A 17,556-nucleotide genomic window follows, 5' to 3' on the forward strand; every position below is an offset into this window, starting at 1 on the left:
CAGAGTGCTTATGTGGAAAACTGAGAAATGTTACACACGTACCAACTACTATATGTTACTGTCAACTGTAAGCCGTGAATCCCCCTAATAAAGGAAAAAAACAAATACTCCATCCACTGCATTACCTCCTAGACCACGGCGAGCACTCCTTCCTTCCTTCCTTCCTTTTTTATTTTTAAGACTTATTTTTGAGAAAGATAAGATAAGCAGGGTGTCATTCTGGTATGAGTGATGCCAGGGACTGAACTCAGGACTTCATGTTTGAGAGTCCAACACCCCTCCCACTGCAGTGAGCAGTTCTATCAAAGCCCTCCCTGCCCTGCGGGGCTCCCAGCCTCGCCTTGTCCTTGCCCCTCGTCTCTGCTTCGCCCACATCAGGGTGTTGGAAAGAAAAAGGGAAGCAGGTTGGGGGGTTATGTTTTAATGTGCCCTAGGGGTCGAAGATATTTCCTTTCTCTTATTTTCCCTTTCTTTTTATAATGTGGGTTCAGCAAAGTGAAAACTATTCTGTTCCCTGAACTGGCTGTTCTATTGTTCTGGCAGAACACTCAGGAAGGTGGAGTGCTTTCCAGATTCACAAAGCAAGCCCCGTGGTGGCTGCACCTACCGCATTAGGCCGCCCTGTTTCCACAGCCCAGTGGCAGCAGACTGGGGTCAGTGGTTCTGTGAACGGGCATCCTCCAGTTAAGAGGTCTGGTTAGAAGTGCACACTTTGGGGCCGAGTGGGAGCACATATGTTACAGGGCACAAGGACCCAGGTTGAAGCGCCCATGTCCCCACCTGCAGGGGAAAAGCTTTGCAAGTGGTGAAGCAGGGCTGCACGTGTGTGTGTGTGTGTGTGTGTGTGTGTGTGTGAGTGTGTGTGTGTTGTGAGTGTGTGTGTGTTTGTGTGTGTGTGTGAGTGTGTGTGAGTGTGAGTGTGTGAGTGTGTGTGTGAGTGTGTGTGTTTGTGTGTGTGTGTGAGTGTGAGTGTGTGTGTGTGAGTGTGTGTGGTGTGTGTGTGTGTTTGTGTGTGTGTGAGTGTATGTGTGTGTGAGTGTGTGTGTGTGAGTGTGTGTGTTTGTGTGAGTGAGTGTGTGTGTGTGAGTGTGTGTGTGAGTGTGTGTGTGTTAGTGAGTGTGTGTGAGTGTGTGTGTGTGTGAGTGTGTGTGTGTGAGTGTGTGTGTGTGTTTGTGTGAGTGAGTGTGTGTGTGTGAGTGTGTGTGTAAGTGTGTGTGTGTGAGTGAGTGTGTGTGTGTGAGTGTGTGTGAGTGTGTGTGTGTGTTTGTGTGTGAGTGTGAGTGTGTGTGTGAGTGTGTGTGTGTGTTTGTGTGTGTGTGTGTGTGTGCCCTCCCTACTTCCCCTCCCTCTCAATTTCTCTGTTCGATCAAATAAAATAAATTTTTTAAATGAAAGAAATGCACATTCCCAGGCTCCATCCCAAGTCTACTGAATCTGAGACTCTGGGGGCCTGGGAGTGAGGTTTTTTACATCCTCCTATTTCAATGATACTGAAGTTGTGAGAATATAGGGCTGCAAAAAGAGAACAAACGTAGTGCAACAGGTAACTTTTTTTTACCATGTTTGTTTTGGGAAGAGAGAAGTGGAGCACAGAGGACGTGTGATCATCGCACGTGTTTCTGTCACGCAAAGCCGTGTCTCTGCACACACAGTAAAGCCCAGGACCCCCAGCAACGGCGACCCGAACGCACACTCTTGAGTCCGGGTGACAACAGTGTGCCAGTATTGGCTTATCAGCCGTGACTGGTGGACCACTCTGGTGGGGATGTTGCAAGGAGGGGTGTGTGTGTGTGAGTGTGTGTGCGTGTGTGTGTTGTGAGTGTGTGTGTGTGTGTGACTGTGTGTGTTGTGAGTGTGTTTGAGTGTGTGTGCGTGCGTGAGTGTGTGTGTGTGTGTGCGTGTGTGTGTGAGTGTGTGTGCGTGCGTGAGTGTGTGTGTGTGTGTGTGTGCGTGCGTGTGTGTGTGTGTGAGTGTGTGTGCGTGCGTGAGTGTGTGTGTGCGTGTGTGTGTGTGAGTGTGTGTGTTGTGAGTGTGTTGTGTGAGTGTGTGTATGAGTGTGTGTTTTGTGAGTGTGTGTGTGTGTTGTGAGTGCGTGTGACTGTGTGTTGTGAGTGTGTGTGAGTGTGTGTGCGTGAGTGTGTGTGAGTGTGTGCGTGTGTGTGTGAGTGTGTGTGTTGTGTGTGTGAGTGTGTGTTGTGAGTGTGTGTGTGAGTGTGTGTGTGAGTGTGTGCGTGTCTGTGAGTGTGTGTTGTGAGTGTGTGTGTGTGTGTGTGAGTGTGTGTTGTGAGTGTATGTGAGTGTGTGTGTGAGTGTGTGCGTGTGTGTGTTGTGAGTGTGTGTGTGACTGTGTGTGTTGTGAGTGTATGTGAGTGTGTGTGTGAGTGTGAGTGTGTGCGTGTGTGTGTGTGTTGTGAGTGTGTGTGTGACTGTGTGTGTTGTGATAGTGTGTGTGTGAGTGTGTGTGTAGGGCAACACAGAGGTATATGAGAGAGCTGAACTTTCTTCTCAGTTTTGCTATGAGCCTAAAACTACTCTAACAACTGTCTGTCTGTGCTGTGACAGTGTACACACGTCCTCGTCACCCCACAACAAGGTCTGATCATGTCTAATCACTGTCTAGTTATGAAAAAATTCCAAGTACTGATGTCCACAAATGAAATCTCTTATCTGCAGCCTGTATTAACATGGAAGAAGGTTTTTCTGTTGTTTGTTTGTGTTTGTTCTTTTGTTGGGGCCTCACCACTCCAGGCCCACTTTTTCAGACAGAAAGAGAGACAGAAGGGAAGACACCACAGCACCGAAGCTCCCTCCCTCCAGTGCTGTGGGGCCAGACTGGAGCCTGAGTAGCACACAGAGAAAAGCAGGTAAGTCCCCAGGTGAGCTACGCCGCTGACCCAAATCTGAGGTTTTACTAGTCTGCTTAGGTGCCAATGGTCGAAAATAAATTCTGTGGAGCCAGGCGGTGGTGCACCTGGTTGAGCGCTCACATTCCAGGGTACAAGGACCCAGCTTCCAGTCCCTGGTCCCCACCTGCAGGGGGAAAGCTTCACGAGTGGTGAAGCAGAGCTGCGGGTGTCTCTCTGTCTCTTTCCCTCTCTATTTCTCTCTGTCTCTATCCAATAATAAATGATTAAATTGGGTCGGGTGGTGACGCAGCGGGTTAAGCGCACATGGCGCAAAGCGCAAGGACAGGCAGAAGGAGTTCGAGCCCCCAACTCCCCACCTGCAGGGAAGTCACTTCACAGGCTTTGAAGCAAGTCTGCAGGTGTCTATCTTTCTCCCCACCCCCTGTCTTCCCCTGTTCTCTCCATTTCTCTCTGTCCTGTTCAACAATGAGCAACATCAGCAACAACAATAATAACCACAGCAAGGCTACAACAACAAGGGCAACAAAAGGGAAAAAAAATGGCCTCCAGGAGCAGTGGATTCATGGTGCAGGCACTGAGCCCCAGCAATAACTCTGGAAGCAAAATAAATAAATAAATAGGTGATTAAATTAATTAAAAATAAATAGATTAATAAAGTCAGAGAACAACCATCCCTCATCAGTGGGATCTGTTCTTTTCTCGGAAGTCATGATGCAGTTTTAAGAGGTGCTGCTCCTGAGGTTCTGTGCTCTGGAGTGTGACTTCTCACAGGCATGGTCTGTATCAGCAGTCTTATCAGAGAAAGAAACCAGGCTGCCCAAAGTAACAGCACTGTGACCTGACAGGGGAATTGCCAAGCTCACAGTCTAACACCTACCCTTCCCTCCAGCCCGCCCACCACCAGCCCCAGCCCAGCCCTTACCTAAAAAGGTCAAGGAGCTACTGTCAGCAAAATCAAGGTCTCCTGCAATGCAAACATAGAGGTGTGAGTCGGGGGCACTGGCCATGACTTTGCAGGTGAGGGCCAGGGTTTCCTCTCCACCCCAGGAGGTCAGGGGCGCCCCTGGTCTAGAGGACTGGGGCTGGGGTCTTGGCCAGGAGGCAGCATGCACATGATCCCTTGACACTTCCTAACGCCAGTTTCATAAGCATTCTCTCTCTGGAGAGGACAGTGCTAGCCGCTGCCTCCATTCTCCCCTTGGAGAAAGTAACAATGGGAAAATGTGGGGAGAATGAGGGTCTCTGAAGTGGGGGAAGAATAAGAGGGGGCTGGGGGAGACATCATAACGGCTACTCAAAAGGCTCTCACGCCTGAGGCTCTAAGGTCTCAGGTTCAATCCCCAACACCACTATAAGCTAGAGCTGAGCAGTGCTCTGTTTAAATAAATAAATAAATAAACAAACAAACAAATAAATAAGAGAGAAGGGCCAGGTGGTAGTGCACTCATCTGAGCTCACATATCACAGTGCAAAAAGATCTGGGTTCAAGCCCCTGCTTCACACCTTTGGGGGGCAAGCTTCATGAGCAGTGAAGCCGGTCTGCAGGTCTCTCTCTCTCTGTCTCTCTCTGTCTCTTTCTGTCTCTCTCTCTGCCTCAAGGGTTATTGCTAGGGCTCAGTGCTGGCACTAGGAATCCACTGCTTCTGGCAGCCACTTCTTCCATTTTATTGGATAGGACAGAGAGAAATTGAGAGGGGAGAGAAAGGGAGGGAGAGAGACGCTTGCAAGCCTGTGAAGCGTCCTCTCTGCAGGTGGAAAGCCAGGGGCTTGAACCCAGATCCTCGTGCTGGTCCTTGCACTTAGCACTATGTGCGCCTAACCAGATGCACCACTGCCTGGCCCCCTCTTTCTGTCTCTCTTCCTATCTCCCTCTCCCTCTGTGATTTGACTTTGTCTTATCAAAATAAAAAGGAGGAAATAGTGGCTACAAGGAGCAGTGGATTCCTCACACAGCCACTGAGGCCCTGAGATGACCCTGATGGCAACCACAAGAGAGAAAAAGGACGAGAGGGAATAAAAAGGGATGCAAGGGAGACTTTCTGGGAAAAAAAGACAAGGACCAGTCTCACGGGTCTTCCTGGGTCATGGGTTGGGGTTTCCTTGCTGTTCAGCCTCCAATCTACCAAAAGGTCCAGACGTTCAAAGACTTGGGATGCTTTCTCTTTCTCCCTGGACTCTGCTCCCACCTGCAGCCGTTTCCCACACTGAGTCAACAGGTAGCACCAAACGGCCAGCTTCCCCTCTGCCTCTCAAAACCCTGCTGCTGGGGCCCACAGGCAGTGCTGCCCTTTCTCCAGGAAGCCTCCCGTGGCCTCTCCGCTGTTCTAGCTTATGCTCACACACAGATTCAGGTCTGTGCATGTTCCTCTCCGTGAGGATGGGCTTATTTTCTATCCCTTCCACCACCGGTGCATCTTACCCTCCCAAAGAAACCTGTGTATAGCAAAGGCTGTGTCTTCCATCTCCCTGGGGCTGCTACCCCCAAGATGGCCAGGGGAGTGGAGAAGGAGGGGAACAGGGCCCTCACGGGTCTCGACCCACCCCCCACACCAGCCCAGTGCAGCAGTCAGATCTGGGCTCTTGCTGGACAGGCAGATGCAGGGGTGTCTGCACTGTGACAGCTCCAAGCTTCATCTTACCAAGGGTCGCGGTCTCCCACACTGAAAAAGAGAAGGAGAAAGAGAAGCAGAAGTGAGCAAGGAGCTGCCGTCGGGGTCTGGTCTGCTTTGTATTCCCTCCCCTCTGACGCTTTTCATTTCCAAGCAGGGGAGATACTGCACTGGGGGCTCAAAAGGCTGGGGGCTGTCAGACACACCTGCCATCACCTCCTGGTCCAGGACATAGACACTGAGAAGGGGTGTGATGGGGCACCCGGCTAAGTGCGTATATCACCGTGCTTAAGGACCTGGGCTTGAACCCCACCTGTGGGGGTGGAGGTGGGGGAAGGATGCTTCACGAGCAGTGAAGCAAGTCTGCAGGTGTCTATCTTTCACCACACTTCTCTATCTCCTTCCCCTCTGTCCTGTCAAGTCTAAAATAGAAAGAGGAAAAAAATGGAAATAATGACCATCCGGAGGAGTGGATTTGTAGTTCAGGCGCCAAATCCCAACAATAACCCTGGAGGCGAGAGAGAGAGAGAGAGAGAGAGAGAGAGAGAGAGAGAGAGAGAGGCAGAGGGAGAGGGAGGGAGAGGGAGAGGGAGGGATAGGGAGAAGGAGAGGGAGAGGGAGGGAGAGGGAGAGGGGAGGGGGGAGGGAGAGGGAGAGGGGAGGGAGAGGGGAGAGGGAGAGAGAGGGAGGGAGAGGGGAGAGGGAGAGAGAGGGAGGGGGAGGGGAGAGGGAGAGAGAGGGAGGGGGAGGGGAGAGGGAGAGAGAGGGAGGGGGAGGGGAGAGGGAGAGAGGGAGAGAGAGGGAGGGGGAGGGGAGAGGGAGAGAGGGAGAGAGAGGGAGAGAGAGATCTCAGGACAGGAGAGACCGGTTCTCCAGCATCTCCAGTAGTCTCCAGTAGTGAAGCACAGGGTCATAGGCACACAAGACTCAGGTATGGAAAGTATGAAAACTGGCATCTTCACCTTTCTCTCATTAACCCAGCTTTGTGAACAGAGACGCTAAAAGGCGCTATCTTGATGAGTCACTGAAAACCAGCTGTAAATGGCACATTCACGACACACTTGCCAGAACAAGGGGCCAGTCTACAGGGGTGTTGGTTTTAAGGACTGTTGTTCTGCTGCTCAGTCATGGTCCGTGTTTCTGTTGTGGAGAAGGCACAGTATAGCTAGAGCGCCTGGCGGAGGAGGGAGCGGACCTCCTTGATGGCAGTGACTTGAGGACAGGAGGAGAGGAGGCAGTGGTGAAGCCGTCTGAGAGTGAGCAAGAGGTTGGGCTGACTCCCTCAGCTGCCTGGTGAGCTACGTGATCCCAGTGGACCTCTCCTCTTGCACACCTCACTCCCTGCCCTGCTCTGGGCCAGCCCAGTGGACAGTGCACCTGCTGTCCTGGGGGTTGGAGGCCTGGCTAGCAGGTGCCAGAGAGGAAAGTGTGTGTGTGTGTCACAGCCAATCCCTGACTTCTCTACTCTGGGGATGGAAGTCAGAAATAGGACCTGAGTGGGGCCAGGTGGTGGCGCACATGGTTGAGTGCACAATGACCCAAGTTCAAGACTCTGATTCCCACCTGCAGGGGAAAGCTTTGAGACTGGTGAAGTAGTGTTGCAGGTGTCTCGCTCCCTCTCTGTCTCCCCCTTCCTCTCAAGCTCTGGCTGTTTATATCCAATACACAAAGATAATAAAAAAATTTCGGGAGTCGGGCAGTAGCGCAGTGGGTTAAGCGCAGGTGGCGCAAAGCGTGAGGACCAGCATAAGGATCCTGGTTCAATCCCCCGGCTCCCTACCTGCAGCGGAGTCACTTCACAGGTGGTAAAGCCGGTCTGCAGATGTCTGTCCTTCTCTTGCCCTCTCTGTCTTCCCCTTCTCTCTCGATTTTTCTCTGTTCTATCTAACAACGATGATGACAATAATAACTACAACAATAAAAAAAACAAGGACAACAAAAGGGAATAATAAATAAATATTTTTTAAATGTTTTAATAAAAATAAAGAAAAGAAATGGGGCCCAGGGCCTCCAACGTCACATCACTCTCTCCCCTTGCCGCCTTCCGTGGGTATCATGCCTTTGGGGGCAGATCCAGGCTATTGGGCTCCACATTTGAGAGATGGGATACTGGCTGCCCCTTACAGAGAGGACAGGGGTGGCCGCAGGCAAGAATGCCTCATGGAGCCCAGAAAGCCTCCACTTTCAGAAGGACCTCAGGCAAAGTATGAGGCAGGTGAAGGTGGGAGCTGAGTTCCAGAGCTCAGGGAACCTGTGTGTAGCCATGCAGGTCCCAATCCCTCCGTTTTCCTCAGGAATATCACCTTCTTAAAAATAAATAACAAGCTTCTTTTTTATTATCTTTATCTTTATTATCTCTATTTATTTATTTGACAGAGACAGCCAGAAATCAAGATGAAAGAGGAAGATACAGAGGGAGAGAGACAGAGAGACACTTGCAGCTCTGCTTCACCACTAGTAAAGCTTCCCACTGCAGGTGGGGATCAGGGGCTAGAACCTGGGTCCATGCGCATTGTAACATGTGCGTTCAACCAGGTGTGCCACCACCTGCTCCCAGGAGTATCACCATCCAGGCTCCTCAAACCCAGGCCCCATGTCAAGCTTCAGTGATCACTGCTGGGTTAACTGTCTGTCCAGAGTCCGTGCCTGCAGTATCTCCCTGCCCACCCCTAACTCAGGGTCCACCATTTCTTTTATTATTTATACTAGATAGAAACAGAGAGAAATTAAGAGGGAAGAGGGGGAGAGAGGGAGAGGGAGAGGGAGAAGGAGAGGGAGAGGGGGAGGGAGAGAGAGAGGGAGGGAGAGGGATAGGGAGAGGGGGGAGCTAGGGAGGGGGAGGGAGGGAGAGAGACCTGTAGCACTGCTTCACCACTCATGAAGCTTCCTCCTTCAGGTGGGGACCAGGGGCTTGAACCCCAATCCTTGAGCATCGTAACATGTGCTCTCTGCCAGGTGTGCCACCTCCCGGCCCAGGGCCTGAAGCTTCTATCCTGCTTCCCCATAAAGGGTTGGGTGGAGGCCCAGGGTCTTTCTCTGGGTCCCTCCCAGGGTCAGCGAGGCCTAGCCAGGCACTAGTTTTTCTTATGTGGCCACAGGTCTAAGAAGGAAGGTGGAAAGCAGCCTGAGGAGCCTCTCAGACTCTCTGACACCCAAAGGAAAGCTCCCTGGAAGCCCGGAAGCCCTGGCCCTCTGGCCCACCCTGAGAAGACTTGGTCATCAGTGTATGGAGTCTCACAGCAGAATGCTGCCCTCTCTCCCCTGACCTGCAGCCCTGCATCCACGAATTTCCACTTCTCTGCATCAGCCTTGGAATATCTCCACGGCACTTCAAGGAGCTTCTTTCCCCCAGAGACCTCAAACTCAGACACACCCCGAATGAACTCACCTCAATGCTACACCCACAACTCACAGGCAGGGTGGCAAATCCAGCATCGGACTATCCCACCCTCTATGCCTGTAGCCCATGGGCCCTCCTCCTCACTCAGCTCTCTGAGCCGCCGAAGGCTGCAAAGACCAGGACTACACTTTGCACAAGATGCCTGAACATCCAGTATCCCAGCTTGAGGCTATAAGGCACAGGGCTGGAGTCTAGGTGTGTGTGTGCGTGTGCGTGTGTGCATATGTGCGCGTGTGGGTGTGTGCATGTGTGCGCATGTGCGTGTGTGCGTGTGTGCGTGGATGAGGACCTTGTGTCTGTCTGCCTGCAGGAGTCCAGTGGTACATCAGTGTCTATAGTCTCTCTGGGTTTCTGAGCATCTCTTTGTAACATCAGCTGGAACCAATGAATATTAAAATATTCCCAGCCCTGAACCAAGTGACTGCTGAGTCTGTTCCTGTGTTCCTGTGATAGGACAGTGGGAAAATGAACTACCTTGCCCAAAGCATCCACATCCCCAGCTCTGAAAGTGGCAGACCCCAAGTCTGGCCCCACCCATGACAACGTGTCTTCACACGGACCAGGAGCCAGGTCTGAGCGACTCTAGGTGACCCACGTGAGTCAGAGGGCTCAGCTCCCAACGGCATGTGGACTGGGAAGCAGGGTGCCTGCAGAGGACCTCACTCTTGGTGTGGGATCCAGGCACAGGGAGCAAGTGGCAGGGAGGGTCGGGAGTGGGGGGCCCACCTTGGTCTGGGTTGAAGATTCTGAAGAGTTCCGGGCAGCTGACAAGGACCATCTCGCCCACATGGGCAGGTTTCCAACAGGTGATGTTGTCCCACATCCCGGGGCAGCCTGTGCAGAGAGCAGACAGTGAGCAGGGAGAGAGGGAACTCAGGGCAGCCTGTGCAGAGAGCAGACAGAGAGCAGGGAGAGAGGGAACTCAGGAAACTCACACACACTGACACTGTGCTTCACATGCACACTGCACACAAACTGACACTGTGCTCCACATGCACACTGCACACACACTTTCACTGTGCTACACATACACACTGCACACACACTGACACTGTGCTACACATACACACTGCACACACACTGACACTGTGCTACACATACACACTGCACACACACTGACACTGTGCTACACATGCACACTGCACACACACTGACACTGTGCTCCACATGCACACTGCACACAAACTGACACTGTGCTCCACATGCACACTGCACACACACTGACACTGTGCTACACATACACACTGCACACACACTGACACTGTGCTCCACATGCACACTGCACACACACTGACACTGTGCTACACATACACACTGCACACACACTGACACTGTGCTCCACATGCACACTGCACACACACTGACACTGTGCTACACATGCACACTGCACACACACTGACACTGTGCTACACATACACACTGCACACACACTGACACTGTGCTCCACATGCACACTGCACACACACTGACACTGTGCTACACATACACATTGCACACACACTGACACTATGCTACACTGTACACACACTGACACTGTGCTACACATACACACTGCACACACACTGACACTATGCTACACTGTACACACACTGACACTGTGCTACACATGTATACTGCACACACACTGACACTGTGCTACACATGTATACTGCACACACACTGACACTGTGCTCCACATGCACACTGCACACACACTGACACTGTGCTACACATACACACTGCACACACACTGACACTGTGCTCCACATGCACACTGCACACACACTGACACTGTGCTACACATACACACTGCACACACACTGACACTATGCTACACTGTACACACACTGACACTGTGCTACACATGTATACTGCACACACACTGACACTGTGCTACACATGTATACTGCACACACACTGACACTGTGCTCCACATGCACACTGCACACACACTGACACTGTGCTACACATACACACTGCACACACACTGACACTGTGCTACACATGCGCATTGCACACAGACACTATGCTACACATGCTCACTGCACACACAGACACTATGCTACACATTCACACTGCACACACACTGACACTGTGCTACACATGCACACTGCACACTCTACACATGCACACTGCACACATGTCATGCACACTGCACACCACCTAATCAGGGGTTAACTACCCTGCAGGGACCAGGTTAGAGAGCTGCCACTCAAACCCATAAAGCAGTGACATCAAGCTTTTTAAAATATTTATTTATTTGTCTTTTTTTGTTTTATTTGTTTGCTTCCAGGGTTATTATCTCCTCGACTTGCTATCTGCGCTAGGAATCCATTGCTCCTGGAGGCCATTTTTTCCACTTTTTAAATTATTTATTTATTCCCTTTTGTTGCCCTTTTTTATTGTTGTTGTTATTGATGTTATTGTTATTGGATAGGACAGAGAGAAATGGAGAGAGGAGGAGAAGACAGAATAGGAGAAAGACAAACACCTGCAGACCTGCTTCACTGCCTGTGAAGCGACTCCCTTGCAGGTGGGGAGCCAGAAGCTCGAACCAGGATCCTTACACGGGTCCTTGCACTTTGTGCCATGTGTGCTTAAACCACTGTGCTACCGCCCAGAACCGCCACATGCTTTTTTAAAATATAGGCTAGGATGGAGAGAAATTGAGAGGGGAGAGGAACATAGGGAGAAAGGAGAATAGACACCTGCAGACCTGCTTCACTGCTTGCGAAGCAACCCCACCCCCACCCCTTTGCAGGTGAGGAACTAGGGACTCGAACCGGGATCCTTGTGAGGTCCTTGTGCTTTGTACTATGTGGGCTTAAGCCAGTGCACTATTACCCAACCCCCTTTTAAATTTTTTTATTATTGGATAGAGGCAGTGAGAAATTGAGAGGGGAGGGGAGGGGAGGAGAGGGGGAGGGCAACAGACCCATAGCTCTCTGTCCCCTCTCATGAAGCTCTCCCTACAGGTGGGACAGGGGCTGGAACCTGGGTGCAAGCACACTATGATGTGAGCACTTCGTCAGGTGTGCCGCCACCTGACCCCTCTTGCTTTTATGCTTACTTTAAACTATTTATTTATTTATGAGAAAGAGAAAGGAGGGAGGGAACAAGACAACCAGAGCATCGTTCCTGCAACGCAGTACCGGGGGTTGAACTCCGGATCTCGAGTTTTGTAAGCCCAGCACGTCAACCTCCCATGCCACGACCCTCAATGTCTTAATGTGGTCCCTAAGTCCAGCTCTTAGACATGTGAGGAATGACGTGAGGCCACGGGAATAAGAGTTCATCCAGAGAGGGAATGCAAGTAAGACAGCGGGGTGGGGACACCCCCACGTTTAGAGTCAGCAGAGGAGGTAAGTGCATACAGACATGCCCTGGGCCATGGTGGGAGGGTCCCACAGCAGAGCTCAGCATCGCAGGAGAGGAGCCCATGTGCTGCTCGGGGCACTGACGACAGAAGTTCCAGAGAAAGATGTTCTGCCTGTTATGGGCAGCCCACGGCCATCAGCATCCCACTCCATGGGGCTACTCTGAGGTGGGTGAACTCCGGCACTAAAACTCCTGGAGGGGGTCGGGCGGTAGCGCAGCGGGTTAAGCGCAGGTGGCACAAAGTGCAAGGACCAACAGAAGGATCCCAGTTTGAGCCCCCGGCTCCCCACCTGCAGGGGAGTCGCTTCACAAGTGGTGAAGCAGGTCTGCAGGTGTCTGTCTTTCCCCAACCCCTGTCTTCCACTCCTCTCTCCATTTCTCTCTGTCCTATCCAACAACAGTGACATCAAAAACAATGGTAATAATAACCACAACAGTGGTTAAAAAAAAAAAAAAAACCAGAGTAACAAAAGGGAAAAAATGGCCTCCAGGAGCAGTGGATTCATTCTGCAGGCACTGAGCCCCGGCAATAATCCTGGAGGAAAAAAACAAATCCTGGAAAGGCACAGTGGTCAAGAGATAGCTCACATGCACGGTGTGCTGCCTTGACCCAAGTTCGAGCCTGAGCCCCATGGCACTGAAGGACGCTTCCAGGCTGTGGTCAGTCTCTCTCTCTCTCTCTCTCTCTCTCTCTCTCTGCCTCTATAAAAAGGAGGAGGAAGAGAGGAAGAGGAGGAAGAAGTAGAAGGCTTGGCTCGCTCACTGTGGGAGTCGGCTATTATGGTCACTGTTTCATGGTTTCCATGAGGATGTGCCCAGGCGTTGTTTTCCTGAGGCAGGTCCAGGAGGTGTGGAGATCATGCCCAGCCCCAGAAGGTGGGAAGACATTTGAGGGCATCACAGAGGAAGCTTAGGTGATCATTCAGCAGAGGTGGGAGCCTGGAGCAGATTTCAGAAACTCAGTCTCTCTCTTAGTTCCACGACTGATCTGTGTGGAATGCTGTGTGGAATCCAGATACTCATAGCTTCCCATGCAGAAAACCCCGTCTCTCAGAATCCAGACCAGGTCCTCTTGGACTTTAAGCCTAATTACACGGGCCCATAGCATCCTGCTCTGTGATGGACTAAGGTTGAGAGCCGAAAGCATCAAGAAAGCTCTGGAGACAATAGTTTTGTCAGACTCCATGTTGCTAAGAAACTCAAGCAAAATCTACAATAGTTGTGGCCCCTAGCAGCACGCATGATGTAGGCTTCCTGGCTTCCTTCCACCCTAAGATCTCTGTTCTCATCTGTTCTGTTCCAACTTTTTGTTTCCTGTTCATTAATCATCTTACCACCTTTTAGACACCAAGTTGCAGATGCTATCATGACACCAACCTGACTTTCCTGGGCAGACGACCTCACCCATATGTCCTGGAACCTCCCCTCCCCAGAGCCCTGCCCCACTAGGGAAAGACAGAGACAGGCTGGGGGTGTGGATCCACCTGCCAACACCCATGTCCAGTGGAGAAGCAATTACAGAAGCCACAACTCCCACCTTCTGTTCCCCAAAATAATTTGGGTCCATATTCCCAGTGGGGGAGAAATGCTAGGGAAAGAGGACTAGAGAGCTCTGGACCAGAACTCCATCAGGACCCTGAGAGAGAAGAGGAAAAAAAAGGAGGGACATTCAGAAATAGTAATAGGTGTAGGTGTGACTTGGGAAGGAAGAGAAAATGGGGTCACAGAAAACAAATGGGAGAACATATATAAATATGGACAGATAGTTGTAGAAATAATAGATTACCCATATCTGCACGCTTAGGAGAACTGCTATAGTTTCCAATGGAGGAAATGAGGACACAGAACTTTGATGGTGGGAATGATGTGGAGTTATATCCGTTATCTTATAATTTTGTAAATCAATATTAAATCACTAATAAAAAAATCATTTAAAAAAAAAAAGGAGCAAAGAAAGGAAGCTCTGAAGACAACAGGCCAAAAAAGTCTGGGAGCCACGCAGGGATGCAGGTCTCTCAGCAACAGAGAGTGCGTTGAGGATCCCTGTCTCATAGGGCAGGATGTCTAGCCAGCAGGTGGCTGGTTATGGCCCAGGAGACCCCCCTTGGGCTGTGACAAGGGCAGAGCAGCAGTGGAGCCTGGCTGCGGTCGGTCTCCACCCTGGAAGCCCCAGCCAGCAGCTGCTTCCTCAGTGGAAACCGTGAGGCCCTGACACAGCCAGCCACTCCTGCCAACAGACTTTCCTGAGATCCTGCGCACATCAGACAGCACCTTCGTGAGGACGGGGGCGGGGAGGACATGCAGGGTCAGGTAGGGCTGTAGGGGAGGGAGGGCCGTGGCTTTCAGGTTCCAGGTCACAGGCTCAGAGGAAGGCCCTCAGACCCAGGGCTGCAGCGCTGCAGAAAACAGCCTGGCGAAGCTTGCAATTAGGGGCAGGGGCCGGGAGGGCAAGTGTGTCTCTCGGCACATGCAGGGCACCTTTAAGATCTGGGGGGAGGGACAGGTGGTGGCACACTTGGTTAAGCGCACACATTACAGTGTGCAAGGACTCAGGTTCAAGCCCTGGTTCCCATCTGCAAGAAGAAAGATTCCTGAGTGGTGAAGCAGGGCTGCAGGTGTCTCTCTATCTCCCCCCCTTCTCAATTTCCGGCCGTCTCTATCCAATAAATAAATAAATAAATAATAACTTCAAAAAATTAAATTAATGCAAAGATCCAGGGGCCATCTGCCAAGCTAGCCAGCAGCTCACTGCAGGATTCTGGTGAGCGTCTGCCTACACCTTCCTGTCTCAGTTTCCCCACACAGCAGGACATTCCCACTTCTGAGTGGTCAGAACTCAAATCTGGACACTGCCTGTGGCCACAGGCACAGCTGCAGCCTCTGGCGACTCCAGGCTACCTTCCCTGAACCCACTGCCAGAGCAGAAACACCCGAGGCACCTACCCGGCCACATTCTCAAAGCCACGTGGTCCCCACGTCTGGAGTCTGGGTGTCCTCCAGAGACAAAGGGGCCTGGGGGCAAGTCAGACAGAACCAAGGCAGACAGGAACCCTAGAACCAGCCTTATACACCCGGGGTCCCGTGGGGCACTTTCTGTGCTGGGGAGACTGTGATATTACGACATGAGGAGTGCATGTATGAGGCTGGAAGGACAGCCTCCCAGGTAATGTGCCAACTCTCCCCTGGCTCAGTACAGCCTGCACCACACAGGAGGGCCTTCAGCACATGGGGTCTCTCTGACTGAAAAAGGCAGTGCAGGGCAGTGAAGTCTTAGTGATTACAGCAACAAATAAATATATAAGTATATATTTGAGTTTTGTTCTGATTCCTGGCACAGAAATCCTAAAAACCCTTATAATTTCCAGAGCAATGGAATAAAAAATAATTTCTTCTGAAGCTTCACAAGTGGTGAAGCAGGGCTGCAGTGTCTGTCTCTTTCCCTCTATCTCCCCTCCCCTATCAATTTCTTTCTATCTCTATCCCAAAATAAATAAATAGAAGGGGGCCAGGCAGTGGCACACCCAATTAAGTGCACATAGTATGAAATGCAAGGCTCCTTGCTCAAGCCCTGCTCCCCACCTGCAGGGGTGCTTACAAGTGGTGAAGCAGGTCTGTAGGTGTCTTTCCCCTCCCTTCTCAACTACTCTCTGTCCTAGCCAAAAAAGAAAGAAAGAAAGAAAGAAAGAAAGAAAGAAAGAAAGAAAGAAAGGAAGGAAGAAAGAAAGAAAGAAAGAAAGAAAGAAAGACCACCAGGAGCGGTGGAATCGTGGTGCAGGCAACAAGCTCCAGCAATTACCCTGGAAATGGAAAAATAAATACATAAATAAGAAGAATAACCACAAAAAGAAAGGATGTCTTTTGGTATTCACAAGCTCCTTTGGGCCAGACCTGAGTTGAGGCTGTTGAGGTGACTCTTGGAGAGTGGAGGCTGGTTGCAGGAGGAATCAGCTTTGTGATTTCAGCCAGAACTTTTAGGTCCAGCCCCACACTGAAGGGCTGGAAACTGAATCTGTGACCAATGGCCAGTGATTTCATCAGTTATGCTTATAAATGGAATAGCCCTCAGAATCTTAAACAGTGGGGTCCTAGAGCAAGTAGGCTGGTGGGCACATCCTTCAACCAGGAGGGTAGCATACCTCAAAACTCCTGCGAGACAGAAATGTCCACACTGGAGAGCCCACCGGGGCTCCCTCCATGCAGCTGCTCAACCTTCTTCTGCACCCCACATGTCTACATGGAGGCTGATGAGTCTTCCTGAGTTATACAAGCAGTGTGGCAAATTCTCAGAGGTGAGGTGGGCTTTACGGAAACCCCAACTTGCAGCCAAGTTGGACAGAAGTCTTGGTCACCAGCCAGAGGAGCCCCTTTTTGTAGCTGGCATCCAAAGCTGGGGGCAGTCTCACTGGACTCGTGGGGTCTATGCTAGCGTTACATGGTGAGTGTTGGAATCGAGTTACTGAAAGGATACCAGATTGTGTTTGGATAACGCTACAGGATTGTGGGGGTTGGAGGCCCAGTGAAGGACACAATATTAAGTGCAAGGGCTGGGGTTCAAGCCTCCAACTCCCTACCAAGGGGGGGATTCACAGTGGTGGAGCAGGTCTTCAGGCCCCTCTCTATCTCCCTCCCTCAATCTCTCTGTCCAACCCCAAAAGAAGAAGAACATGGCTACCAAGAGCAGTGGATTTGTAGTGCTGGCACTGAGCCCCAGCAACTGGAGTTTAAAAACAAAACAAAACTGAAGGATTGGGCCAGGCGGTGGTGTACCTGATTAAGCGCACAGGTTACAACACACAAGGACCCAGGTTCAAGTCCCTGGTCCCCACCTGCAAGGGGAAAGCTTCACAAGTGGTAGAGTAGGGCTGCAAGTGTCTCTCTGTCTCTCCCTCTTTCCATCTTCCCCTCCTCCCTCTCAATTTCTGGCTGTCTCTTCCAATAAATAAATAAAGATAAATAATAATAATAAAACTAGAGGACTGCTTGATATGAAAATCTCACACATTTGCTATAAGGAGTGTTGGCAGTGGAGAAACAGTTCCGTTTTTTCCATTTGGGGGACAACACCCCTGACACATTAGAACTCACAGCCCTCACGCCCCCTTTCTGGTCTGCATCACTGTGGGAGACCTGAGGCTCTAGTCCCAGCGTCCCCACACATTTCACTTCCAGGTCTGTCCCAAACAGGAAGGCACAGACACGTGGGCAGCTCAGGCTCTCTCCCCTTCTCCAAGGACCTGCTCTGGCCACAGGGCACCGCACCTAAATCCTTAAAGACGCTGTGTCCAGAGCTGGTGAGGCCAGGCTCTGGGACCCTGAGATAGCC

The 17,556-nt window shown here is 51.2% G+C and overlaps 2 protein-coding genes across 8 annotated transcripts in view; both read right to left on the minus strand.

The window, feature by feature from the left end:
* Positions 1-17,556, minus strand: part of PPP1R17 (protein phosphatase 1 regulatory subunit 17) — a 749,123-nt gene that overhangs the window by 609,281 nt on the left and 122,286 nt on the right. The gene's annotated exons all lie outside the window — the stretch shown is intronic.
* ADCYAP1R1 (ADCYAP receptor type I) overlaps positions 1-17,556 on the minus strand; it is a 61,861-nt gene that overhangs the window by 29,169 nt on the left and 15,136 nt on the right. For all 7 annotated transcript variants that reach the window (XM_007531001.3, XM_007531000.3, XM_007530999.3 and 4 more), the window contains exons 3-5: positions 9,603-9,710; positions 5,507-5,527; positions 3,790-3,831 (exon numbers count right to left, since the gene is read on the minus strand). In XM_007531001.3, coding sequence (XP_007531063.1) covers positions 3,790-3,831; positions 5,507-5,527; positions 9,603-9,710 — 171 coding nt within the window. The remainder of the gene's footprint in view (positions 1-3,789; positions 3,832-5,506; positions 5,528-9,602; positions 9,711-17,556) is intronic.

Source organism: Erinaceus europaeus, chromosome 8 (assembly GCF_950295315.1).
Source record: "Erinaceus europaeus chromosome 8, mEriEur2.1, whole genome shotgun sequence".
Taxonomy (NCBI): domain Eukaryota; kingdom Metazoa; phylum Chordata; class Mammalia; order Eulipotyphla; family Erinaceidae; genus Erinaceus; species Erinaceus europaeus.